At 43.1% G+C, this 27,763-nt stretch overlaps 2 protein-coding genes across 3 annotated transcripts in view; both read right to left on the reverse strand.

Annotated features, from left to right (window-relative positions):
- The window catches only part of LOC117769785 (putative methyltransferase NSUN7), a 31,471-nt gene extending 12,823 nt beyond the window's left edge, over window positions 1-18,648 (reverse strand). Inside the window, exons 1-3 of one of the 2 annotated variants that reach the window (XM_034598921.1) lie at window positions 18,383-18,648; window positions 17,290-17,671; window positions 577-635 (exon numbers count right to left, since the gene is read on the reverse strand). In XM_034598921.1, the coding sequence (XP_034454812.1) occupies window positions 577-635; window positions 17,290-17,641 (411 nt within the window). In that variant the 5' untranslated portion in view covers window positions 17,642-17,671; window positions 18,383-18,648. The remainder of the gene's footprint in view (window positions 1-576; window positions 636-17,289; window positions 17,672-18,382) is intronic. The other variant, XM_034598923.1, reaches the window with a different exon arrangement.
- Window positions 18,649-22,007: 3,359 nt separating this feature from the next.
- Window positions 22,008-27,688, reverse strand: LOC117769245 (neuronal acetylcholine receptor subunit alpha-9-II). The gene is made up of 6 exons (XM_034598036.1): window positions 27,255-27,688; window positions 26,013-26,158; window positions 24,995-25,149; window positions 24,524-24,704; window positions 23,862-24,213; window positions 22,008-22,844 (listed from the first exon to the last, which is right to left on the reverse strand). Exons 1-6 carry the CDS (start codon window positions 27,373-27,375, stop codon window positions 22,081-22,083), a joined length of 1,719 nt encoding a protein of 572 aa, XP_034453927.1. The 5' UTR covers window positions 27,376-27,688; the 3' UTR covers window positions 22,008-22,080.
- Window positions 27,689-27,763: the final 75 nt, after the last annotated feature.

A 27,763-nucleotide genomic window follows, 5' to 3' on the forward strand; every position in this document is an offset into this window, starting at 1 on the left:
AAGGTGCTGATAGGAGTGTATCAGTGTAATATGTCAAAGACAACATGTACTGATAGAGGTCTTGAGAACGGAGGAAACAGCAGGACATCGATACAGAAGACAACTGAGTGAGGCACCACCAAAGCATCAGGAATGGAAGAATTTAGGAAAACAGCCTGAAAGTATGGTAGTATGTAAATATATATACGCAAAGGAACTGCTTAATAAAGTTACATCTTGCCTTTCTCGGATTCAAAAGAACTTTGATCTTTGGCAAAAGATGAAAACAAAAAACATGTCATGTGCCTCTGTCACATACACCATATGATCAAACATGATCAAACATGTTCACTCTTAATTTACATAGACTGTATATAAAGATGGACACCGTGTTTCCATTTCCTCCCACTACCCAGAAATGAAGCCACAATATCGCAAACAAACGCTGCCATCTTACAAATTTGGAGCCAGAGTCTGCACAGTAGCATTCTGGGAATTTTGACACTTTGGCTTCACTTTTGGGGAGCAGTCATGTCGTCCATCTTTTCGTTCATCTGTCTCTGTTTTAGAAATACTGCTCCTATGGAACTCACGTACTATTAGCTGAGTGAGGTGAAAGCAGCTGTCAATCATGATGTCCTCCAGCAGTTCTTGATCTGTGCAGAGACAAAGTAAAGCAAGATTAGGTAGAAGGATGGCAACAAGGATTTCCATTACTAATTATGCATCTGAGTATTCATCATGCATATTAGTTCCATCTTTTAAATCAGTGTCTAATTATCCCCAGTAACCAATCCCTACTCCTTCATTTGGGGCAGTAGATAGAGGCACAATAAATTACCTACTATCCATTAACTGGTAAAATATATGCTACAAAGGACAAATCCACATCTAATGATGGGAACGTGTCTAGAAGAGGGAAAAGAGATTAAGAGAGGCTCCGAGAGGCGCCCCAAATGATCGTGATTTAATTTGAAAAGATAATTCAATTAGATGGGAGGGGGGTTAATTTCCCATGATTAAATGCTTATTTGGTGCTTAATTAGACTTAATCCGATTCTTCATTTGCCTCATTTCTTTCATTTATTGTGTCTGTTGTGAGTGGCTGTGTGAAATCCACTAATGAATTAATGACATCTGAAATAATAGACAGGTTACAACTAAATAGGATCTGTAAAAAACAAATGCAAGGAGAATGCATTTATTCCAGTATGAATTTCACCATTTTCTTTACACTTTACTGGCATATGATGTGGTGACTTTCACAGTCTTATTTGACCCTCAATTATCTGTAAGTTAGGTACAAATTGTTTAGTTAGCAATTGAATTGAAGGGCAAACCTTTTGGGCGTTCATGTAGGAACCAAAGTGTTTTAACTAACGGCTAACAGTAAACTAACAGGATGAGTGAATGAATGAGCAAAAGTAATAGGTAAGTAATGTGAAGTTTATATCAATAGCAACAACATCCCAAATCACAGAGGTCGGGATGAGGTAGAGAGGGTCGTCCACTAACCAGAAGGTTGGTGGTTCGATCACCATCGGTCCAGAAGTCCAAGTGTCCTTGAGCAAGACACTGAACCCTGAATTCTGTGTGCTTGATGTGTGTGATAGAAAAGCATGACATATAGAGGTGCCGTGTGAATGTGTGTGTGAATGGTCATGTGAAGCAATTTGAGTGGTCGTTAAGGCTATAAACGCAGTCCATTTACAAAGTGCTTTCCATCAATAAAAGAATACGCTATAAAAAATGGGTATGTGAGTGTGACTGCTGTCGGAGTGGACAGAGCTGTGCTGATCAGTGCAGGGCTGGGTGAGCAGGATAAACTGTGAATGTAGCTGCACACGTTTATTTTGATTAACATTTTGGTTCTTGCTGTTGCTGAAGCCATGTTTCCCTTTGCCTCCCACCAAATCTGGTTTCGTGAGATGATATGAAGCTATATGCTACAGTGTGGTCAGGAAGTGAGCAGGTGCATGCACAGCTCCCGCTATCTCCATGCTCCATTATCTCACTCTCCCTTTTCATCCAATCACAACCTGACTTATCATCATCACCACCAGTGTCTAGGCTCCGGAGGGAAAGGCTCCTTCATATCCAAAGCACCCAATCCATATAACTGCTTCCATGTTGTTCTATGTTTTATTTCATTCTAATTTACTCATTAGGGCCCGAGCACCGAACGGTGGGAGGCCCTATTGAAATTGTAAGGATTATTCTTATTTATTTTTTTGGACGGACAGACAGACGGATTTTATTTTATTTATCATTTGTGACTTGGTTTTGGGGAAACCTGAAATTTAACCTTATAACCTCCTCCTCCTCCTTAACATAACGATGTTCTGGAAACTTTGCAGATCACTGTTGTAATGTTGCTCTAAATGCACCGAATCTCATGCATGAAACATGAGCACGACAACAACTTTGTGCATTGTGCGTTACCAAACAACACTGAAACTGGGTTCATCCACCCATCAAGGGCTTCACCAAAATGAAGCCCTTGATGGGTGGATGAACTTTGAAGAAGACCGTCCATTTTCCACCTTTAAGTTTGTGTGTGTGGTCCTAGTTTAACGGATATGTGTTATAGGGACCTAAATCTACAATGTAATGGCCTCTGAAGTCATGAAGATTTGTGTGTGTGTGTGTGTGTGTGTGTGTGTGTGTGTGTGTGTGTGTGTGTGTGTGTGTGTGTGTGTGTGTGTGTGTGTGTGTGTGTGTGTGTGTGTGTGTGTGTGTGTGTGTGGGTGTGTGAAGGAATTTTGGCTTTACCTACACCTGTGACCTGCACCCATTGGACGATACTAGCTGTCAATCACACAGAATTCATGCCCCAATGCATATGGTGCTTCGATGTCCATTTAACTCTTAATGGAACCGTAAATGACAAAATGGACATCAGGCTGACGTGTGAATCGTTTTTCAATAATTTTAATATATATATATATATTTTTTAAGTGAGGATACATACAAGTTTGTGTGTGTGTGTGGGGGGGGGGGGGGGGTAGGGAAGTGGAGGAGGGCAGTTGGGATGAGGGGATGGGAGACAGGATTAGGGGCGTGGAAGGATGAGAGAGGTGAAGGGGGTTAACAGGGTGAAGGGAGGTGAGAAGTCGTCTTTCTCTTCTCCTTCTTCGCCTCCTTCTCTCTTTGCTTTTTCTCTCTCTTCTCCTGCTCCTTCTTCTCTTTCAGCTCCTTCTTCAGTCTCTTTTCTTCCTCCTTCTGAGCTTTTCTTTCATCCCTCCTTCTTCTGGCCTTGTCGCTGTCTGACATGAGGGCCAGCTCCTGAAAAGACAGAGATGACACGTGTTTCATTATTTTCACTCTCAAAGTCTAAATCTGAAACAAACTCACAATCCAACAAGTTATTGTTCAAATAAAACTGAGCTGATCAGGTCACTTACCTGAAGCTTAATAGATTTCACAATTAGGAACTTGATATCCTCATCCATCTTCTCAGATTTTATTTGGGAGTCTTCCTGCAAATTGAGCAACGTCTTCTCCGTGGCTTTAACCAGATTGTTGACTCTTACGTCCCAGTCAGTATCACTCTGATGGATCTGAGTCGGCATGGCCGTCAGTTTTTCCATGAGCTCAACATTCCTATGCACGTCTTCCTGCAAATTGAGCCACTTCTTCTCTGTGGCTTTAACCACACTCTTCAGCTCCTTGATTTGTTGAAGGCAGGTCTCTTGCTCCACCTGCTCCCTCCTGAGCTGATCCTCCAGAGTGTTGACTTTAAGGTCCCAGCCAGACTTAAGCTGATGGATCTGAGTCTGCATGGCCGTCAGTTTTTCCGTGAGCTCAACATTCTTTTGCAAGTCCTCCTGCATGTTGAGCCACTTCTTCTCTGTGGTTTCTACCAGACCCTCCAGCTCCTTGATTCTTTGAACGCAGATGTCTTTCTCCAACTGCTCACTCCCTAGCTGATTCTCCAAAGCGTTGACTTTGAGGTTACAGTCAAAGTCAACAGTTTCACTTTGGAAAGTGGCAATTACTTCATCTGCATCCTCAACCTTCTGCTTGTCCTTCACGATCAACCTCTTGTTCATTTCCCTCAGCTTGGACTCTAGTCCTCTCTGTACCACCTTGGCATTCTTCAATTTACTCTCCAATGATGCAATCCCAGCCTGCATCCGTGTCTTGTCCTTATTCCATTTGCTGTTATTGCTGTTCATCAGCACGTTGAGAGCTTTGTTCTCCAGCGACAGCTTCATATTCTTTAACTCTGAGACTTCCAGTTGTTGCATGAGGCCTTCCATTGTTTTCTCTGAGTTTGGCTCTGTGTTGCTGTTGGAGCAGTTGTCTTGTAGACTTATGATTCTCTCAGCTGTTGACTGATCGAGTTTTCGTTGTGGTCTCGGTGTCGGACTTGTAGAGCAGTCTTGATCTTTTGTTCTGTTGCACTCTTTGATCCAACTGATAAGTGTCTTTTCAGTTGTCAGTTAAGTAGCCTGCTGATTAAAGTTGGCTTTAATGTCACTATTCAACAACAAAGGAGTCTGTGTTTTACTGTGTTGCTGTTGCCTTTGTTGCCTGGATGGAAAGGCAGACGGACGTCTGTCTGTCTGTCCGTATTTTAAATTTTTTTTGACGGACAGACGTAAATGTCGCACGTTGTGGTAACGTGGATTTTGTACTTTTACCGTTGCCTTCAACAGACAGCAGAAGAAGAAACTGGGACATTTTTGTACATTTGTGACTTGGTTTTGGGGAAACCTGAAATTAACCTTATAACCTCCTCCTCCTCCTTAACATAACGATGTTCTGGAAACTTGGCAGATCACTTTTGTAATGTTGCTTTAAATGCACCGAATCTCATGCATGAAACATGAGCACGACAACAACTTTGTGCATTGTGCGTTACCAAACAACACTTAAACTGGGTTCATCCACCCATCAAGGGCTTCACCAAAATGAAGCCCTTGATGGGTGGATGAACTTTGAAGAAGAAGACCGTCCGTTTTCCACCTTTAAGTTTGAACCTGGAGAAGACTTGGATGGGATCGAACCGCCCTCGTCATGTTGCAAGCATAACTAACCCATAACAAAGAATAATAAAATAAATGTAAATTATGCTACACACAATTATTTCTATAATTGATCAGAGTTTTCTCTATTTGTTTGTGTGTGTGTGTGTGTGTGTGTGTGTGTGTGTGTGTGTGTGTGTGTGTGTGTGTGTGTGTGTGTGTGTGTGTGTGTGTGTGTGTGTGTGTGTGTGGTCCTAGTTTAACGGATGTGTTATAGGGACCTAAATCTACAATGTAATGGCCTCTGAAGTCATGAAGATTTGTGTGTGTGTGTGTGTGTGTGTGTGTGTGGGTGTGGGTGTGTGAAGGAATTTTGGCTTTACCTACACCTGTGACCTGTACCCATTGGACGATACTAGCTGTCAATCACACAGAATTCATGCCCCAATGCATATGGTGCTTCGATGTCCATTTAACTCTTAATGGAACCGTAAATGACAAAATGGACATCAGGCTGACGTGTGAATCGTTTTTCAATAATTTTAATATATATATATTTTTTTTAAGTGAGGATACATACAAGTTTGTGTGGAGGGGGGGGGGGGGGAGTGGAGGAGGGCAGTTGGGATGAGGGGATGGGAGACAGGATTAGGGGCGTGGAAGGATGGGAGAGGTGAAGGGGGTTAACAGGGTGAAGGGAGGTGAGAAGTCGTCTTTCTCTTCTCCTTCTTCGCCTCCTTCTCTCTTTGCTTTTTCTCTCTCTTCTCCTGCTCCTTCTTCTCTTTCAGCTCCTTCTTCAGTCTCTTTTCTTCCTCCTTCTGAGCTTTTCTTTCATCCCTCCTTCTTCTGGCCTTGTCGCTGTCTGACATGAGGGCCAGCTCCTGAAAAGACAGAGATGACACGTGTTTCATTATTTTCACTCTCAAAGTCTAAATCTGAAACAAACTCACAATCCAACAAGTTATTGTTCAAATAGAACTGAGCTGATCAGGTCACTTACCTGAAGCTTAATAGATTTCACAATTAGGAACTTGATATCCTCATCCATCTTCTCAGATTTTATTTGGGAGTCTTCCTGCAAATTGAGCAACGTCTTCTCCGTGGCTTTAACCAGATTGTTGACTCTTACGTCCCAGTCAGTATCACTCTGATGGATCTGAGTCGGCATGGCCGTCAGTTTTTCCATGAGCTCAACATTCCTATGCACGTCTTCCTGCAAATTGAGCCACTTCTTCTCCGTGGCTTTAACCACACTCTTCAGCTCCTTGATTTGTTGAAGGCAGGTCTCTTGCTCCACCTGCTCCCTCCTGAGCTGATCCTCCAGAGTGTTGACTTTAAGGTCCCAGCCAGACTTAAGCTGATGGATCTGAGTCTGCATGGCCGTCAGTTTTTCCGTGAGCTCAACATTCTTTTGCAAGTCCTCCTGCATGTTGAGCCACTTCTTCTCTGTGGTTTCTACCAGACCCTCCAGCTCCTTGATTCTTTGAACGCAGATGTCTTTCTCCAACTGCTCACGCCCTAGCTGATTCTCCAAAGCGTTGACTTTGAGGTTACAGTCAAAGTCAACAGTTTCACTTTGGAAAGTGGCAATTACTTCATCTGCATCCTCAACCTTCTGCTTGTCCTTCACGATCAACCTCTTGTTCATTTCCCTCAGCTTGGACTCTAGTCCTCTCTGTACCACCTTGGCATTCTTCAATTTACTCTCCAATGATGCAATCCCAGCCTGCATCCGTGTCTTGTCCTTATTCCATTTGCTGTTATTGCTGTTCATCAGCACGTTGAGAGCTTTGTTCTCCAGCGACAGCTTCATATTCTTTAACTCTGAGACTTCCAGTTGTTGCATGAGGCCTTCCATTGTTTTCTCTGAGTTTGGCTCTGTGTTGCTGTTGGAGCAGTTGTCTTGTAGACTTCTGATTCTCTCAGCTGTTGACTGATCGAGTTTTCGTTGTGGTGTCGGACTTGTAGAGCAGTCTTGATCTTTTGTTCTGTTGCACTCTTTGATCCAACTGATAAGTGTCTTTTCAGTTGTCAGTTAAGTAGCCTGCTGATTAAAGTTGGCTTTAATGTCACTATTCAACAACAAAGGAGTCTGTGTTTTACTGTGTTGCTGTTGCCTTTGTTGCCTGGATGGAAAGGCGGACGGACGTCTGTCTGTCTGTCCGTATTTTTAATTTTTTTTGACGGACAGACGTAAATGTCGCACGTTGTGGTAACGTGGATTTTGTACTTTTACCGTTGCCTTCAACAGACAGCAGAAGAAGAAACTGGGACATTTTTGTACATTTGTGACTTGGTTTTGGGGAAACCTGAAATTAACCTTATAACCTCCTCCTCCTCCTTAACATAACGATGTTCTGGAAACTTGGCAGATCACTTTTGTAATGTTGCTCTAAATTCACCGAATCTCATGCATGAAACATGAGCACGACAACAACTTTGTGCATTGTGCGTTACCAAACAACACTGAAACTGGGTTCATCCACCCATCAAGGGCTTCACCAAAATGAAGCCCTTGATGGGTGGATGAACTTTGAAGAAGAAGACCGTCCGTTTTCCACCTTTAAGTTTGAACCTGGAGAAGACTTGGATGGGATCGAACCACCCTCGTCATGTTGCAAGCATAACTAACCCATAACAAAGAATAATAAAATAAATGTAAATTATGGTACACACAATTATTTCTATAATTGATCAGAGTTTTCTCTATTTGTTTGTGTGTATGTGTGTGTGTGTGTGTGTGTGTGTGTGTGTGTGTGTGTGTGTGTGTGTGTGTGTGTGTGTGTGTGTGTGTGTGTGTGTGTGTGTGTGTGGTCCTAGTTTAACGGATGTGTTATAGGGACCTAAATCTACAATGTAATGGCCTCTGAAGTCATGAAGATTTGTGTGTGTGTGTGTGTGTGTGTGTGTGTGTGTGTGTGTGTGTGTGTGTGTGTGTGTGTGTGTGTGTGTGTGTGGGTGTGTGAAGGAATTTTGGCTTTACCTACACCTGTGACCTGCACCCATTGGACGATACTAGCTGTCAATCACACAGAATTCATGCCCCAATGCATATGGTGCTTCGATGTCCATTTAACTCTTAATGGAACCGTAAATGACAAAATGGACATCAGGCTGACGTGTGAATCGTTTTTCAATAATTTTAATATATATATATATATTTTTTAAGTGAGGATACATACAAGTTTGTGTGGAGGGGGGGGGGGGGTAGGGAAGTGGAGGAGGGCAGTTGGGATGAGGGGATGGGAGACAGGATTAGGGGCGTGGAAGGATGGGAGAGGTGAAGGGGGTTAACAGGGTGAAGGGAGGTGAGAAGTCGTCTTTCTCTTCTCCTTCTTCGCCTCCTTCTCTCTTTGCTTTTTCTCTCTCTTCTCCTGCTCCTTCTTCTCTTTCAGCTCCTTCTTTAGTCTCTTTTCTTCCTCCTTCTGAGCTTTTCTTTCATCCCTCCTTCTTCTGGCCTTGTCGCTGTCTGACATGAGGGCCAGCTCCTGAAAAGACAGAGATGACACGTGTTTCATTATTTTCACTCTCAAAGTCTAAATCTGAAACAAACTCACAATCCAACAAGTTATTGTTCAAATAAAACTGAGCTGATCAGGTCACTTACCTGAAGCTTAATAGATTTCACAATTAGGAACTTGATATCCTCATCCATCTTCTCAGATTTTATTTGGGAGTCTTCCTGCAAATTGAGCAACGTCTTCTCCGTGGCTTTAACCAGATTGTTGACTCTTACGTCCCAGTCAGTATCACTCTGATGGATCTGAGTCGGCATGGCCGTCAGTTTTTCCATGAGCTCAACATTCCTATGCACGTCTTCCTGCAAATTGAGCCACTTCTTCTCTGTGGCTTTAACCACACTCTTCAGCTCCTTGATTTGTTGAAGGCAGGTCTCTTGCTCCACCTGCTCCCTCCTGAGCTGATCCTCCAGAGTGTTGACTTTAAGGTCCCAGCCAGACTTAAGCTGATGGATCTGAGTCTGCATGGCTGTCAGTTTTTCCGTGAGCTCAACATTCTTTTGCAAGTCCTCCTGCATGTTGAGCCACTTCTTCTCTGTGGTTTCTACCAGACCCTCCAGCTCCTTGATTCTTTGAACGCAGATGTCTTTCTCCAACTGCTCACTCCCTAGCTGATTCTCCAAAGTGTTGACTTTGAGGTTACAGTCAAAGTCAACAGTTTCACTTTGGAAAGTGGCAATTACTTCATCTGCATCCTCAACCTTCTGCTTGTCCTTCACGATCAACCTCTTGTTCATTTCCCTCAGCTTGGACTCTAGTCCTCTCTGTACCACCTTGGCATTCTTCAATTTACTCTCCAATGATGCAATCCCAGCCTGCATCCGTGTCTTGTCCTTATTCCATTTGCTGTTATTGCTGTTCATCAGCACGTTGAGAGCTTTGTTCTCCAGCGACAGCTTCATATTCTTTAACTCTGAGACTTCCAGTTGTTGCATGAGGCCTTCCATTGTTTTCTCTGAGTTTGGCTCTGTGTTGCTGTTGGAGCAGTTGTCTTGTAGACTTCTGATTCTCTCAGCTGTTGACTGATCGAGTTTTCGTTGTGGTGTCGGACTTGTAGAGCAGTCTTGATCTTTTGTTCTGTTGCACTCTTTGATCCAACTGATAAGTGTCTTTTCAGTTGTCAGTTAAGTAGCCTGCTGATTAAAGTTGGCTTTAATGTCACTATTCAACAACAAAGGAGTCTGTGTTTTACTGTGTTGCTGTTGCCTTTGTTGCCTGGATGGAAAGGCGGACGGACGTCTGTCTGTCTGTCCGTATTTTTAATTTTTTTTGACGGACAGACGTAAATGTTGCACGTTGTGGTAACGTGGATTTTGTACTTTTACCGTTGCCTTCAACAGACAGCAGAAGAAGAAACTGGGACATTTTTGTACATTTGTGACTTGGTTTTGGGGAAACCTGAAATTAACCTTATAACCTCCTCCTCCTCCTTAACATAACGATGTTCTGGAAACTTGGCAGATCACTTTTGTAATGTTGCTCTAAATGCACCGAATCTCATGCATGAAACATGAGCACGACAACAACTTTGTGCATTGTGCGTTACCAAACAACACTTAAACTGGGTTCATCCACCCATCAAGGGCTTCACCAAAATGAAGCCCTTGATGGGTGGATGAACTTTGAAGAAGAAGACCGTCCGTTTTCCACCTTTAAGTTTGAACCTGGAGAAGACTTGGATGGGATCGAACCGCCCTCGTCATGTTGCAAGCATAACTAACCCATAACAAAGAATAATAAAATAAATGTAAATTATGCTACACACAATTATTTCTATAATTGATCAGAGTTTTCTCTATTTGTTTGTGTGTGTGTGTGTGTGTGTGTGTGTGTGTGTGTGTGTGTGTGTGTGTGTGTGTGTGTGTGTGTGTGTGTGTGTGTGTGTGGTCCTAGTTTAACGGATGTGTTATAGGGACCTAAATCTACAATGTAATGGCCTCTGAAGTCATGAAGATTTGTGTGTGTGTGTGTGTGTGTGTGTGTGTGTGTGTGTGTGTGTGTGTGTGTGTGTGTGTGTGAAGGAATTTTGGCTTTACCTACACCTGTGACCTGCACCCATTGGACGATACTAGCTGTCAATCACACAGAATTCATGCCCCCAATGCATATGGTGCTTCGATGTCCATTTAACTCTTAATGGAACCGTAAATGACAAAATGGACATCAGGCTGACGTGTGAATCGTTTTTCAATAATTTTAATATATATATATATATATTTTTTAAGTGAGGATACATACAAGTTTGTGGGGGGGGGGGGGGGGGGGGGGGGGGGGGGGGGGGGGGGGGGGGGGGGGTAGGGAAGTGGAGGAGGGCAGTTGGGATGAGGGGATGGGAGACAGGATTAGGGGCGTGGAAGGATGAGAGAGGTGAAGGGGGTTAACAGGGTGAAGGGAGGTGAGAAGTCGTCTTTCTCTTCTCCTTCTTCGCCTCCTTCTCTCTTTGCTTTTTCTCTCTCTTCTCCTGCTCCTTCTTCTCTTTCAGCTCCTTCTTTAGTCTCTTTTCTTCCTCCTTCTGAGCTTTTCTTTCATCCCTCCTTCTTCTGGCCTTGTCGCTGTCTGACATGAGGGCCAGCTCCTGAAAAGACAGAGATGACACATGTTTCATTATTTTCACTCTCAAAGTCTAAATCTGAAACAAACTCACAATCCAACAAGTTATTGTTCAAATAAAACTGAGCTGATCAGGTCACTTACCTGAAGCTTAATAGATTTCACAATTAGGAACTTGATATCCTCATCCATCTTCTCAGATTTTATTTGGGAGTCTTCCTGCAAATTGAGCAACGTCTTCTCCGTGGCTTTAACCAGATTGTTGACTCTTACGTCCCAGTCAGTATCACTCTGATGGATCTGAGTCGGCATGGCCGTCAGTTTTTCCATGAGCTCAACATTCCTATGCACGTCTTCCTGCAAATTGAGCCACTTCTTCTCCGTGGCTTTAACCACACTCTTCAGCTCCTTGATTTGTTGAAGGCAGGTCTCTTGCTCCACCTGCTCCCTCCTGAGCTGATCCTCCAGAGTGTTGACTTTAAGGTCCCAGCCAGACTTAAGCTGATGGATCTGAGTCTGCATGGCCGTCAGTTTTTCCGTGAGCTCAACATTCTTTTGCAAGTCCTCCTGCATGTTGAGCCACTTCTTCTCTGTGGTTTCTACCAGACCCTCCAGCTCCTTGATTCTTTGAACGCAGATGTCTTTCTCCAACTGCTCACTCCCTAGCTGATTCTCCAAAGTGTTGACTTTGAGGTTACAGTCAAAGTCAACAGTTTCACTTTGGAAAGTGGCAATTACTTCATCTGCATCCTCAACCTTCTGCTTGTCCTTCAAGATCAACCTCTTGTTCATTTCCCTCAGCTTGGACTCTAGTCCTCTCTGTACCACCTTGGCATTCTTCAATTTACTCTCCAATGATGCAATCCCAGCCTGCATCCGTGTCTTGTCCTTATTCCATTTGCTGTTATTGCTGTTCATCAGCACGTTGAGAGCTTTGTTCTCCAGCGACAGCTTCATATTCTTTAACTCTGAGACTTCCAGTTGTTGCATGAGGCCTTCCATTGTTTTCTCTGAGTTTGGCTCTGTGTTGCTGTTGGAGCAGTTGTCTTGTAGACTTCTGATTCTCTCAGCTGTTGACTGATCGAGTTTTCGTTGTGGTCTCGGTGTCGGACTTGTAGAGCAGTCTCGATCTTTTGTTCTGTTGCACTCTTTGATCCAACTGATAAGTGTCTTTTCAGTTGTCAGTTAAGTAGCCTGCTGATTAAAGTTGGCTTTAATGTCACTATTCAACAACAAAGGAGTCTGTGTTTTACTGTGTTGCTGTTGCCTTTGTTGCCTGGATGGAAAGGCGGACGGACGTCTGTCTGTCTGTCCGTATTTTTAATTTTTTTTTGACGGACAGACGGACGGACTTTTATTTGAATTTTTTTCCGTCGGTCTGTCTGTCCGTATTTTTAATTTTTTTTTTAACAGATCTATATGTCTGTATGTAATGTAAGTGTAAGCCACCTACTGGCAACAGGAAGTAAGCTTTGTTTTACAACTATCATTCGATTTACATGTAATTCTCACCGTGTGATCTGCAATTGATTGCGTGGACCGTAATGCACAATTAGTAGACAAGGATCGACGTCGCGTGACAGACGCAGGAAGTGAAGCGTTTATCCTTCCCGCAGTGTGCAAAACACATGCAACGCGGAGCCGTGTGCCCGGTCGCCGATCGCTCTCTCCACCAACCGCAACAGGTCCCGAGTTGCGTGTGCTCGGGCCCGTTCAGTGCTACAACGTAGCCCTAGTTATCATTATTTTTTTTTAAGTCTCTCCTAATTGAACTGTGCTTAGACAAACACAGTGTTTGCTGGTGAATAGTGTGCGTTACATTTACCCTCAGAAAACCTGGGGGAAAATCCCATCACCGCTATTTGTTTTGCTGCCACCATTAGAGAACTGTATAACACTGCACAGCCCAGTGTCAGGCTCGACAATTAAACTTTGCCTGACCTTCTTTATCAGCAGTCTGAAAAAAGCTAAACTGTAAACTGGTGAGAGCTGCCTATGTGTGAGTTAATGGTGTTGTTTCATCCCCCTGGCTGTCATATCATGAAAGCACCAACTGTCTTCACTGTAGCCAACAGGAAGCTTTCTCCCTGAAATATACACAAAAACACAAAGAGACTTATCACGTGCACTCCCATCTGTTAACGGCAGGATCTCCATTTCAATGTGAGGGAGATGGAGAGACAGTCACACTATCCAGGTTATCGTGTTAGGATTGAAGAACAGCTGCTTCCAAAGCCACTCTGCAGGCACAGTGTTTGCTCTTTACATAGCTGAAATGTGCAAAAAGGATAAACCGTAATGTGGAGTGAGGCTGGAATTCACCTCCCTATGTCACAGAAGAAGAAATACAAGGTGGAAATAAGATGCATGTGTTTGTTTAAGCGTAACAACCATAGTTTTAACATAAATGTGCACCGTGCCCACTCATACTTGGCAGACACACATCCTGAGAAGCACATGGGAGGTAATCCCAGGACAGAAACCATTCACCGAGACGCCATGGAAACCACAGACAATGTTGTTAACTTTTAACAATGTCGCAAATCACGCCAGACTGTACTCTGGGTCTCGGTCACATGCACACCGGCTAAATTGCATGTAGAGCTACACAAACATATCTGCATCCAGGTATGTGCATAAACACACACACACAAGCAGCCAGTAACACAAATGAAGGTTGGTACGTAATAGAGCTTATCTTTAATTGCAGAAACAATGGCATATCATCAGCACTGCTCCAATTTATAGCTGATGTAGGTCAATGAGGTTTCCAATAGTGGCCATTACTGCAGAGGGTCCTAAAGATAAGCCCCGCAGAGATAACCACTCACTGCACACAATGCAGAAAAGACCCCAGTGGGGGCCTTGATGTTTGGGTCTATAGAGGTCAATCTTCCGCCTGCTGTAAATCACACACAGCAGGTTGAGTAAAACTCAGACAAAATTCAGCAATAGATCACATACAGTAGACGTCTTTACAGCGCAGACACAGAGTCGGATTTTACCTGCGGGACAAGACATATTCTCTCATCAGAGCTCCCGATTTTACAAGTTGTCATTAATCAATCGAACATGAAATCAGTTGCACGCAAGCAGGAGGCGCCAGTTATCACAGGGCTTGTGTTGGGGTTGTGTTTTTCTGTGGCTTCCATCCAGGTGTTAGGCAACAAACAGTGACTGATGGTGACTGTGGTCAACAAATCCTTAGTGAAAGAGCCAGACCTGAATGCACGTCTTTGTCCCACAATGTTTCACATCAGTGCACCAGATTGCACATTAATCTCACAGAGGACGAACTAAAAAGAGGGAAGTTACACAACTGCTAAATAGCAAAGTAATTTTATATATGACGCAGCTTCACTGTTTAATATCGGCTCTGACTGTGGTCAAGGACAAAAAAGATGATCTGCCTCTCTCCAACGCTCTAAGTTTAGCCGCATACAAAGCGGTGCAAAGAACCATCGAGTCACACAGAGAGAACACAGCAGCCACAGTCATCTGACAAGGGCGTCTAACAGCCCAGTTGGACAGCACAGACAATGAGGCAGAAATACTCAGAGGAGCAGCCAGTGGAAAGAAAGAGGGGAAGCTGGAGAGGAAGAGGGGAAGAGGAGGGGAAGAGGAGGGGAAGAGGAGGGGGGGGCTCTCATGGCTACAGAGACAAGGTCAACTATTTTCTACCAGTAAAAATTCACACCAAAATGACTTTACATATCTGAACATATAGCTCAAGCAGAGAGAACAGTGAGGACATGGCATGACCGGTTAAAGAGAAATGAAACCTTGACAACCTACTGTAACTGTCTCTAGTTCAGTGATCGAGCAGAAAGTTGTTCAGATGTGAAAAGGATTTTTTTCAAAGAGATGGTAGAGGTCAAAGAAACAGAAAAGCCCCGAAGATAGAAGAGAAAGAGAGAGAATAAAGTTTAGGAAAAAGACAAAGAAGAGAAAAGAAGGCAGAAAGGACACGACTGCTGTTATTTGTCATTTTAGCGACTTCAGCCTCATCTTTGTTTATCAAATGTCAAATCTACGCCACATCCTCACCAAGTCTCAATCCATATTTATTTAAGTGACTGAAAATCACAGCAACAGACAAGTCTGTGTCCTCAGCCACCGACACGGAGCTTATACTGAGTGACTTTTTTGTTTTGAGCAGATAAGAGTTATAATCACAAGATCAATACCAGAACTCATTGGCATTTTGCTCTGTGCATTTTTCTGCTGCTGAGGCATTTTCCGCTTCAGGTTACAACTGACCTCAGCTCAATTTTGGATCAGTCATTGCAAAGGCACTGCACGAACGCTGCGTCTTGGGGTGTGTCTGTGTCTGTGTGTGTGTGTGTGTGTGTGTGTGTGTGTGTGTGTGTGTGTGTGTGTGTGTGTGTGTGTGTGTGTGTGTGTGTGTGTGTGTGTGTGTGTGTGTGTGTGTGTGTGTGTGTGTGTGTGTGTGTGTGTGTGTGTGTGTGTGTGTGTGTGTGTGTGTGTGAGTGAGTGAGTGAGTGAGTGCACGTAGCTGCCAGCACGGGTGTATGTCACTAGCAAATCAATTTCTGCACCAAAAGTCACATGGCTCGTAGGAGGAGGAAGAGGAGCGATTAACATTGGCTTCCAGGCTGTGCCATTTCATCTGCACCCAATGTCACCGCACATTGTGAACACTACAGGAGAAATCAGCACATGCTGCTCCACTTGTTCTGTGTTCACATTGATGTACTCAGATATCTACCTCCACCCGGGGGGGTCATGTTTTCATCTGCGATTCTCTGTTAGTTCACAGGATTACATTAATCTCAGTGAGGACCCGGAGAAGGGGGCAGATCCAGGAATTTTTTTTTTCACTTTCTATAACATTGCGAGATAGTGAGTTTTCTAACATTTCCGTTGATTTGACACAGAATAGTTCATAAATCTTGATAAAAATGAAGTATGTTTAGGGGACTGATATCTATGAGTGTGTGCATGTGTAATTTGGTGCAGATCCAAGTAAAAATCCGTACAAAACTACAGTGCCATTCTAGTTTTGTACTGAATCACTGATTCAGCCTCACCTAAACAGGGCAAATAGCATTTAATTAATCCATCCTTTGTGATTACCATGGTCTATATCATAAACTACTAAATGAAAGAAACGTTCATTTGTTTATTATCCTGAATTATACCCAGTGGCTTCTAAGCTCCTCGTTCTCTTAAGTTATCTTAAATGTATAATCCGAACTCTACAGAGGAACCAACTCCACAAATATCAGCCTTGAGGGAGGGGAAAAGCAGAGGAACTGAACTAACAGCACTGATAAAACGGAGGAATATTTGTCTTTGAAATAAGCTCTGAACAAAAGAAGGGGATTAAAGTTAACAAGTAGTGCAGTATGCTATAATTATTCTAAGCTCAGGGAGCCCATTTTTCCCTTTGAGTAGAGCTCAAGCTCACGCTCTTGTGCAAATTAATTTGTTTTCAAGTGCCTCAGTCAAAGCAAATTCCTCATCCTGGTTAGAGCATCCTGACATCCTCTTGTAGGAAGAAATAAAAGGTGATGGATGATGACAATGTCCGGGTAATGAGATCTCTTAGTGTTCTCTTGATATCCGCAGCAATCTAGTTGATTCGAGCTGCTGATATAAAGCACTATGACCTACAGCTGTAAAACTAATATAAGGTTTAAAGATTGAATTGTGAGACATGTGGGCCCAGGGCTTATCCAGGTTCAGCGGATGGATGGTGAGAATGAACAAAATCATTCATGGCTACGAGGGTCTTTCTGCTTCCTGACCGCTCCATCCACTAAGAACGCATCGAATCGATTCCAGGAAGCTTCCTGCACTGACAGTCGGCTCACCTCTCCTCCCTTATCACCATGGTGATTACACAGCCCTGTGACTTCCGCCACCCAGACCTCACCCAAGTCCCAGATAAGAGATTATGGCCCAAATTGATTTATAGCATCACACAGAATCCCCCCTGGTCACTCAAGCATTTTTTTTTCTCCTTCTCTCTACTCGGCCTTCATCAGTCTATTGTAGCTGTATCCAATTCCATCCGTCAATTAGTTTCAGCAGAGCTATCAATTGAAATGGCTGTGTGCTTACCTGGATACAAATGTCTTACTTGTTTTACCTGCAATTGAATGTACTTGAAATGAATCAAAACTGGTGTTGCTCAACACTCGTTGCATTTGTATTAAAGGTGTGGATGTGTGACGAAGAAAAGAGGGAAACGTCCTAATGACACAACTGGTTCAACAAACTGAAACAACCTCAAGTGAGGAACTTACATTTGAGCGTATTGAAGGCGAGTTCATAAGCAGAATGTTGGATCTCCCCATCTTTGACTTCAGGTAGAGGGATCCCTCTCTCTTTGCCATAACTCACCAGCCGCTGAGCTGCAGACTTTTCCAGGTGGTGATTCTGGAAGATGGCTGATGCCAGCAGGTAGACTCGGTCAGAGAATCCCAGCTGACCTTGGCCAGGGGTCTGGAGCTCTGGAGGAACGGCAGGGAGGTCACAGTGGGCCGGGGCATCCAGAGGAGCCGGGTCTTTGCTGCTCGCGATCTGGGAGTCAGCTCTTTTTGTCTTGCATGTGGAAGAGCGACTGGAACGACCACTGTTTTGTTTTTTTTTCACCATCTTTTCAGAGATTGTTTTTCTCTGTGACACCTGGAAAACAGACCGTAAAATCTCTACCTTGAGGACTTAAATAAGGCAGAAACCCTCCCGACATTAGATTAACAGTCAGATAAATGTGTGTTTTGGGGCAATGTAAATAAAACTGACTTTGTGAGATAATGTAAAGACATAATCAATTTAAATTCAATTAGGGCTGGGCAATAAAACAATAAAAATAATGATCACAATATAATTTTCCTCAATAGCGATAAAACAAGTCCGATATATATCAATATAAAGCTTATACTTTGTGCACGGTGAGAGGCTATAACACGTAATTGAAGTGTTTGTCATTCTCTGCTCATAAAGGAGAATTTAAAACCACAACCTTCACTCAGGAGCAAAAATCGGCCTTTAAACTTAAAATAAATAATAATGTGACATTTATGGTGATAATTATCCACAGACTGATGTATGGTGTAATTTCCGGCTATATCGTCCAGCCCTAATTTGAACTTGTGGATAAATGTCATAATATATATAAAAATATAACTTTAAAACTTATTACCACAGTGTAAGTGCTGGTTACAGTGAGGCACATAACTAGCTTAGCTACATATTCTCTTCTGATACAGGTAACGTGAGCTAAACTAAGCTAGCAACGCCCCGTTTTCGGGATTGAAACGAAAAGAAAACGAACTAAACAATGATTCCACGTTAGTGTCCGTTAGCTTGAGAATATACCGGTGAAACAAATATTACCTTATTGGAGGAGTTTGCTGTTTTCTCTCCCAGAAAAACCGAACTGATATCCGGGAGTTTTTATCATCTATTCTCACATGTAACGTGTAGTTTTAACGGAAGTTACAATAAATCTCAGCAGGTCCGTTATAAAAATGGAGGGCGTCTCCCCGGATGTTCCTCTCATCTTTAACTCTGCCTATGTGGGTTTTACACATCGGCTCTCAGACACTTGTAAAAACACCCACGGCTGCTCTGCCGCTTCTACACAAACTTTGTGGATGTGTCGACGTGACTGAACACTCCGGGTCAGCGTGCTCCGGTCACCATGGCAACCGCATGGCAACATCGAGGTCCTGCTCGACACGGATCAAAGGATGAATCATGCGTCTGGAACAGCTTGTGTAATTAACTTAACTATAACTATAATTTGAAATGAATCAACATGGAAGGTGCATTTTATTGTTGCAGATGGTTGAGGTGGGCATTTTAAAATGATGTGTTTTTTTTTATGTAGAATCTTAAAATGCAAAGAAACTGTCATAAAGACGTGGTTATAGGCCCAAAGAACAATATTTCAATTTAAAAGTTGTGGGTTACAAACTGAAATTGGCCTGAAATTCAATCACTTGTGTAAAGTGCCTCTAAAATTGTCTGGTAATTGTTTGGAAATTCTCCTGCACAGATGTTTGATGAAAGATGGTTGGATCTCTAAGTGTGAATAAAATAATTAACTGTAAGAGCCTCAGTTTGCCTTACTTGAATATATGAGTTTAATGCAAAGTAAATCTCTAGAAAGAGGGGATTCTTGGTCCAATGGAAACAACAGAGGATTACACTAAATGACAGGATCATGACAGTCTAGGTCACAAGAAGTCATGTTGTGATTGTGACATTGTGATTATTTTCTTAGGGATGGACACTGTCTCACAGCACAACTTATCAATCAAGTTTTATTATATAGCCCTATATTCACAAAACTCAAAACATCCTCTCCCTTGACAAGAGGGAGGACGAACTACAAAAACAAAAAACCCAGTAACCTCTGAGAGGGACACAACTGATGGATCCCTCCTTCAAGACGGACAGAAATACAGTAGACAGAACAAAATAACAACATTTAAGGTCTCTAATGATGTATAAGTCACAGATTCCCTGACATTGTGTTGGAGGAACTTGGCTCCTTCTAACCAGCACTCAGTCACTGATTAATACATTATATCATCACAGTGATTCCCCCCCCACGCCCCACGCCCCTTGTGTGTGTGTAAATCTAAGTGGAGACAGATAAGACTTCTCAAAGTGAAATTTTCCAAAGCAGTTGGTAATTTTCCCAGCAGTCTTCTTCCCTCAGTGGCTGAGCTGCAGCGCCTGTTCACATTGCACGGTGTGCACTTGTGCTGGTCTCCCATGGTGATTATGGGCTGCTGTGGCCCCTGCGGCTCGCTGAGCACTAATGGAACACAATGGCTTCCCTCAGACAGAAAATGTGAGATATTCTCACTTAATGTCAGATGCATCGTGCTTCGGCATGACAATCGCTGTGAAGAGGAGGATTTAAAATAAAAAGATTCCTCTGCACATTTGATTGCTCAATGCTGCAACTACATTTTCACTAACTCACTTTGTTTAATAGCTTCCATTTAATCATGGATTTGCAGCAAACAAGACATACAGGCTCTTGCCATATGATAAGGTGGCCTAAAAATAGCTGGTAAATCTTAATTCTCCTCTTGGTAGTGACATTTGTAAGTGGATCACTGCAGATGATAAAAAAAAAAGACAGCAAGAATAACTTTGTGGTGCAAAGCTTCAACCCTGTGTTGTCACATGCAGCTTCAAACTCTGAACTTTGGGGCATCCGCCACCAGAATGTGGGAGATCAGCGCCCTCTACTGTCAGATTGAGGTGTTGTAATGAGCGATCTGGGAGAGACATCTGTTTTGTTTAGTGAACTTTACTGCAGGGGTCATTATGAAAGCAGTTCAGGAAAGTACAGCGTATAGGTCAGTGGTGGAAAAAGGATTCCTTTCTTAAATAAAACAAAAATGTAAATATTCTAAGCTTCAAATAGGTCTGATGATAGTTTTTATTTACCATATTAATAACAAATCCTATGAAAGGACTGTACTGCATAGCTATCTGAAACACCACTGCAGGAGGTGACTTAATCCTTCAATACAATGATTATGGACAGTGTAGTTTGTTTGGTTTGATCCCACATTAACCATCCTGCACCAAATCCACGGCTGAAAATAGGCCCCAACAAATACATTGATCCCGACTGTGTAAAGGTGTGAAAAGGTAAATTGCTTTGCTTAAAAAAAACACATTGGTATAAAAATAAGATCAGTTTTTACTTTAAAGATATCAGTAAGATATAGAATGGAGGGCATACATACACCAAGGCTCAACAGTCCCCCGGTAAATCCATATTCTACTTCATTAGATCCAGATTTTTATCTTGATATAAATTGCACAAACTCATAAATATCAGTTCTCTAGACATTTATTTTCATCAGGATCAAAGAATAATTCTCTGAGAAATCATTGAAAATGTTGAAACGTCCTATCTCGCAATGTTGAAGGAAGTTAAATGGATAACAGTATTTTAATGTTGCTGGTTCAGGAGAGGTTGCATCTATCTATTTTACATTCAGTCAGTCTGATAAATCTCGAAGAAAACATCATGATTAAAATGCTTCATATGATTAGTAAAAAGTTCAATATTTCAGTGTGGAATTTTGTAGAAATGGAAGCACTGAAATGAAGCTCAAGTGCCTAAAAACTGTAAAGTACTTGAATGAGTTCACCTTAGTTTACTTTGCTTCTGTTAATAATAGCTTTTCTTTCCTTTCTTATTGTTCTTCATCCCTCCCTCTTCATCCCACCACACACACAAACACGTTCAACCTGACTTTTCAAGTTCAAGGTATAGTGGTTTTCAGAGGAGGTGGGTGTGCATATTGTGCTACATAATTGATGCTCCATATTACCTTACATCCGCCCTGGCTGCCCTACAAACAAAGCTCCCTCATTTGCTATTCACTGGATGATTTTTAACAGAAAGAAATGATTCTGCGGATGGATTCAGATTCAGAATACTTTATTGATCCCAGAAGGGCAATTCATTTCTACAGTCTATCCAATCGGGAGTGTGCAGCTGCACCATGTGCGGCGACCACGGGCATCTGATTTCACGGTGGTGAATAAGAAATGTGTTGTCTCCACTGGTCATAATTTAACTTGACAGCAGATCCCCTTCATTTAATGGTACATAGATGATAAAGTACCTTCACATCAGAGCAAGGATGGATGGGGATAAGGTTACATTCTGTCATTGGAGATGGTTTGTACTGTTTAGGTAGCGAAGCAGGCAAAACAGATGCTACAACAACAATTCAGATAACTGAAAACAGAGATACGTGAAAAATCATTTGTTGTAGTGGAGGAGTGAATATATTTATTGTAGGTTCTTGGCATTCCCTGCATATTCTATTATAGTCTGGCACATTTTTGCTTTGTTTTCAATGTTGGACCCAAAATTACTGTTTTTAAAAATGATGGGATATAATTTTTTGTTACTATTAAGGAATGCAGGCTGTGCACTGGGAAGAAACACTGAATGCAAGTCAATTATATTTATTTCCATATCACCATAAAGATTTATTTTTCTACATGAATCTTTTTATGAAATATAATATTGTGTCACTGCTTAGTCATGGTGCCTTGCCGATGATAAGGATGCTCATGAGGAAAACCATGATGAAGAAGATCCACATGAAGAACCTGTCCATCACCTTAGCGATCTTCTTCCATTCTGCCCCCTTGGCGCAGGTGGCCCTCTGCTCACGGAAACAGTTGGCGATATATTCAACATTACGCACCAGTTTGGTGTCCACACCAGGGATGCCACTGCCATGGCTGCAGAACACGCAGGGGCCGAAAGTTACAGTGGGGCCTTGAGGCAGAGGCTTTTTGTCCTCGGGGCAGCAGGGCACAGTCTGGTCGTCTTTGCAGCAGTCTCCTGTGGGGATTTTACCATTGGAGCCATCGTACTTCCCAGGTGCAAATCCAGAGAGTTTGCTCCTCTCGTCTCTAGTGATGTGGTGCTGAGCTTTCACTCTGGGGTGGTGCTGTGGTTTCGGGGTCTGGGGCCTCGGGTATTTCTGATTCTGTCGGTCCTCTCTGTGATTGTGGCTCCCCGGTTTTCCGTTTGCATGAGCGTGGGAGCTGAGGTGCTGGTGACGGATGTCCTCCTGCGGCGAGTGAAAAGACGAAGAGGAAGAGGAGGTGGAGGCGGAGGCACAGTTCTCACCCACCTCATAAACACAGAAAATCTTGGACATGTAGTCAATGATAAGGACTTTTGCCCAGTGGGGGACTGGTTTGGCCTCTGCACCACAGAAGTGTATGTTCATGATGAAGATGGTGAGAGCTGTGGAGGCTGTGACCATGGTCATTGTGGCAATATAGTACTTCCCTGTGTAACAGACAGGAGGGGGGGTTTCTGTTAGAACTTCACTGAACAACTGAGATTTCAATATAAAGCCAAACTAAGATCATAATGACAATGCCGATGTTCAGCACGTCTAACGTTTACTAAGTTAAACATTCGCTAATTAAAATGTAACACAGATATACAGAGGCTGATGGGAATGATTATCTGAATCAAGGAGGTTGTGTTATTACCCCCGTCCCTTTGTTTGTTTGTTGGTTTAGAGATTACACAAAAACTCCTGAAACAACTTGCATGAACAAGGGGTGGGGCCTGACCCAAGGAAGAGCACATTCGATTATGGTGTGGAACTGGGTCAGGGGGTTTATCACGTTATTTGACATTTTCACAGTTTCCCAGGAAATAATTCATGGAGCTTGATAAAAAAAAAAAACGGACATGTTTAGGGAACTGTTATCTATTAGATTTTGCAATTTAGTGCAGATTGATTAAATTTAAGAGGACTATTGGGCCTTGACAGAGGAATGCACTCTACTGAATTTGGTTAGGTTAATTGGGGACACTAAATTGTGTTAGGGAATGAATGATTGTTTGTCTTTGTCTGTTGGCACTGCGATACGCAGGCCTCTTGTCCAAGGTGTACCCTGCCTCTCGCCCAGTGTCAGCTGGGATTGGCTCCAGCTCCCCACGCAACCCTCAAAATGATAAGCGGTATAGATAATGGATGGATTTGGACACAAGTGCTCAACAAATTATCAATTTGACCTGATTATGATGATATATGGAAAGCTAATAATAACCAAAGATGATGGTGATGGAGGAAATGTCAGGAGATCATTCTGTCATTTGAGTACATCCCCTGAATGAATGTCAAGTCTGTGTATTCATTCACTGCGAGATTTCAGCCTGGACCGAAGTAAGACACCGACCAACCAACTGACTGCTAAGTATCTAGCATGGATAAAAAGACACTAAGACAGTTATAAAGACGTTACAGTTACATAGAAATCAAGACAGTGGTTTCGACAAACACGTTCTTACCGATAAGCGGCACACTCTCTGATGGAGGCATGCTCTCAGCCACCATCAGCTGAAACACAGTGAGAGCCAAGAGAACCGTCACTCCGAGGGAGACCTTCTCCCCAGAGTCGGCGGGCAGGTAGAACCCCAGAGGAGCCAAGAAGGAGATGAGGAAGCAGGGGAGGAGGAGGTTGAAGATGTAGAAGGAGGAGCGGCGCTGCAGGAGCACGGTGTACGTGATGTCCGGATATGGGTCGGAGCAGCAGCCATACATGATGACACTCTTGGTGGCCGGCATCCCGTGGCACTCCCATTCCACGTTTTCCACAAAGTCCGACAGGTCCCCGCTGTCCATGCCCATAATGATGTCTACCTGGAATTAGCATAAGGGCTGAGTGGGGGCGTTCAGGAGGCAAAACAAGCAGCTCAACCCACTGACATTTTCCAAGAAAACACAAATTCAGCAAATGCATGCAATGCCGTATGGAAGGAGTCTCAAGGTAGGTGTGTGGCTGATGTCTTTATCTAGCCTGGTCTATCACAGAGGTCATGGCCTCACCACACAGACCTGAGTGAGTCTTGTGTTGTTTAAATAAGTCAACTGACCTGAAAAGGGAAATAAACTCAGGTGGGTTTGTCCTCTGCAACATCCTGTGGTTGTGAGTGAGTGACTTTCTCCATACCTGGTTACCGTTGTACGTCCAGGAACCGAACGTCAGGTTACATTCCTGGCTGTCGAAGGGGAAGTAGGAGACGTCCACCACACAGGAGCTCTTGGTGATGGCGGGAGCATCCCAGGTTATCTCTCCATTGTAGCGCAGCCTCACGTTGGTGTCCATCGGCCCTGAGAAGTCATCGTCAGCTCTGGAGGAGAAGAGACTTCAGTTAGAGACACACGATCAAAAGAGCTGGTCGTGTCTTGGCAAGTGTGTTTTTTTGGCTAAAAAGCGGCTTTTGCTTTGTGCCATCCTATGCTGTATGTTGTAAAGTATTAGATTCACATAAACAACAAAAAAACAACCACAAATATGTGTCATATTCTGCCTTTTGCTGGAATTAGTCTTTTAAAGCAAAGACAGTTGCAATACAATAAAGGGTTTGGCAAGAATTTGTGCATGTGTGCATGTGTGCATGTGTGTGACGTACGGGCGTACTTGTTATAGAGGACGAGGTCGGGCCTCCACACCAGGCTGCTGGGGATGTGGATGACTTCCAGTCCATCGTAGTCCTCTTTGTTCCATCGCAGATAAGCATCATACCACGTCTGCCTAATCCACAGGTAGGCGATCAGCACCTGGTTCCTCTCATCCTTCACACACACACACACACACACACACACAGTCACACAAATGAGAAAATACACACACCTACCTACAGACAATGGATGCATACTAAAAGAAGCTTGAAGAGAGAGAGATCCTTCTCATTTCTCTGTTGCTCATTAACTCTCTATGAGCATGAGGTGCACAGATACGCCTCAGATTATCGCAACAGCTGAAATCCAGACCTGTCCATCAATATCAAATGGATGAGCAGAGCGACTGCAGGACGGGGGTGAATGGCGGAGGAGCCCTTGGTATCGCTGCCAGAGCTTCACTGAGGCAGCGAACTGAAGTAAACATAACTGCTTTGGGTAATAGGACACCGCAACAAACGCACACAAACATACACACACATCAGTTTTCCCACCTGGCCCCTCGCCGCTGTCATCTCAAACATGACAGGCCGACAACAACAGATGACCTGGTCCCCCACAGATGATGCATCCAGTGGGAAAGCTGTTTTTTCTCTCCATGCTGCTGCTGACACAGCACTGAACCGGATCGGAAACCCGAGACGGCCAAGTAACAGTAGGCCCGGCCCGTACAGTAGGAGGTCTGCCTGTCATTCATACACTTATAGTATCACCATCCACAAATCTATCCCATTTTCGCAATGACAGAAACCCAGTTTAAATTTAACACAGAGATTTAATTTCATCTTTCATTTCATCTCTCGTTTGCAGGCTCTCTGCCAACTTAATCATAAATCCAATATTCACAAATGCACCATGGTCCTTTATAACAACTTTGTGAACTTGACGGATTCATCTGCAGAGGAACTAGATTTCTTTTTTTTTAGTTGTGGATAGTCTTTTATCAAGAAATATCATGTTGATAAGTGAAACCTCACCATGTCTTTGATCTGAGACAGGGTGATCTGTAAGGTGACGTTGAGGGCTCTGTCCGTGTCCTCCACCGGCCGCAGGGCGCTGGAATAATTCTCCATCAGGTCATTCAGAAGCTTGTGTGCGTAGTGACCCTGAGCTGAGTGAACCACTGCAGAGAGAAACATGGTGGTGGTCATCAGTCATTTTCAGGTTTGTGCCATCACTTCTATGATCCTTCTGTTGACGTGCAGTGACACAAACATGAAGCTCACACAGTGTGAACTGTATTTTCCTGTTCAGAACTTTAATTGTGCCTCTCAAATCATATATATAAAAGGAAAACTAAGATTAAACAAAATGTTGTGTTATCATATTATGGGTCGTATTTTGTATCTCTACCAAGGAGGTTATGTTTTCATGTACATGTGTTTGTTTGTTGTGGAAGGGTGGTAGATCACCTGAAGAAGAGCACATAAACTTGTGGCGCAGATCCAGGATAAAAACGTTTTTTCGCTTTCTTCAACATTGTGAGATTCTGTGTTTATCAACATTTTCACTGATTTCTCCGAAAAGAATTCATGGAGCTTGATTTTAAAAAACGATACAAAAAACATGTATATTTAGGAGACAGACAGACGGACAACAGATGACCTGGTCCACCAGAGATGATACATTCACTGGAAAAGCTGATTTTCTCTCTTTGACCACACAATCCATGCTGCTGCTGACACCTGATCGGAAACCTAAGACGGCCAAGTAACAGTAGGCCCGGCCTGTACAGTAGGAGGTCTGCCTGTCATTCATACACGAGGGTGTACAAGTTAGTGCAGATCTGAATACCAGTCTGGATCTAGTGAATTTAAATGTGGTTTCATAAAGTATGTACGCTTTCCACTGAGTGCCATTCTAGTTTCTTAGTTACTCTATAAGTGCAACTTTTTAAACCCTGAATGTTATATAATAATGTAAAGTTATACTTAAATATATATATATTTTATTTGGAAGCTATTAGAATGATCTTGTTGTGGGACCATCTAAAAGCCATAAGTATGTTTTTAAAATAAGCTTTACATTAGGTTTGAATGTGTGAATATAAATATATACATACATATATACACAAATTCACACACACATACAGGAAACACACACACGTGGTTTGTGCGTAATTAAACCCACAACAATGCATTTAACAATCATAAACCTTGGATGAGACATGTGTATTAAAATTAAAACACCACAATCTTTTCACCTGGAGTCTGACTCACCTTCAGGAAGCAGCATCGCCAGCCACATTATTGGGATCATCCTGAGCTTTTCTGAACACCTCAGAGGAGAAACAAGAAGTGACTGGGACCAGAAATCCAACGGTCCTGCTCTGGATCTCATCCCCTCACACACCTACATGATGCCCGTTCAACCCCAATTGAACTCAGTAGCAGATAGCAGGGGACCGTTTCCTCTGGACGTGAACGTGGGCCAGCTCCTGCTGCTTGGCAGGGGAGGAAGCATGTCTGCCGACTGAGACATGGAATAAAACTCTGGCTATCAAGTAGCAGCAGCAGACCTGGAGTAACAGGATGCCCACTAATCACCGTCTCACCACACACTGGGCTATTCACCTGTCAGTCAAAGGCCGGCTGCCAGGTGGTCTGCAAGTAAGGCCAATAACAGGAGGGGATAGGAGAGAAGATGGGAACTTCATGATCAGTTACTCACTTAATCAAATACTAATTAGGGCCCGAGCACCGACGGTGGGAGGCCCTATTGAAATTGT

The sequence above is a fragment of the Hippoglossus hippoglossus genome, chromosome 10, assembly GCF_009819705.1.
Source record: "Hippoglossus hippoglossus isolate fHipHip1 chromosome 10, fHipHip1.pri, whole genome shotgun sequence".
Classification (NCBI taxonomy): Eukaryota; Metazoa; Chordata; class Actinopteri; order Pleuronectiformes; family Pleuronectidae; genus Hippoglossus; species Hippoglossus hippoglossus.

Coding starts and splice junctions, on each gene's coding strand:
- LOC117769245 (XM_034598036.1), bottom strand. CDS start 27,375: ATGAGATCCAGAGCAGGACCGTTGGATTTCTGGTCCCAGTCACTTCTT. Junction 26,159..27,254: donor GGCGATGCTGCTTCCTGAAG/GTGAGTCAGACT, acceptor TTCTCTCTGCAG/TGGTTCACTCAGCTCAGGGT. Junction 24,214..24,523: donor GGACGTACAACGGTAACCAG/GTATGGAGAAAG, acceptor TGCTAATTCCAG/GTAGACATCATTATGGGCAT.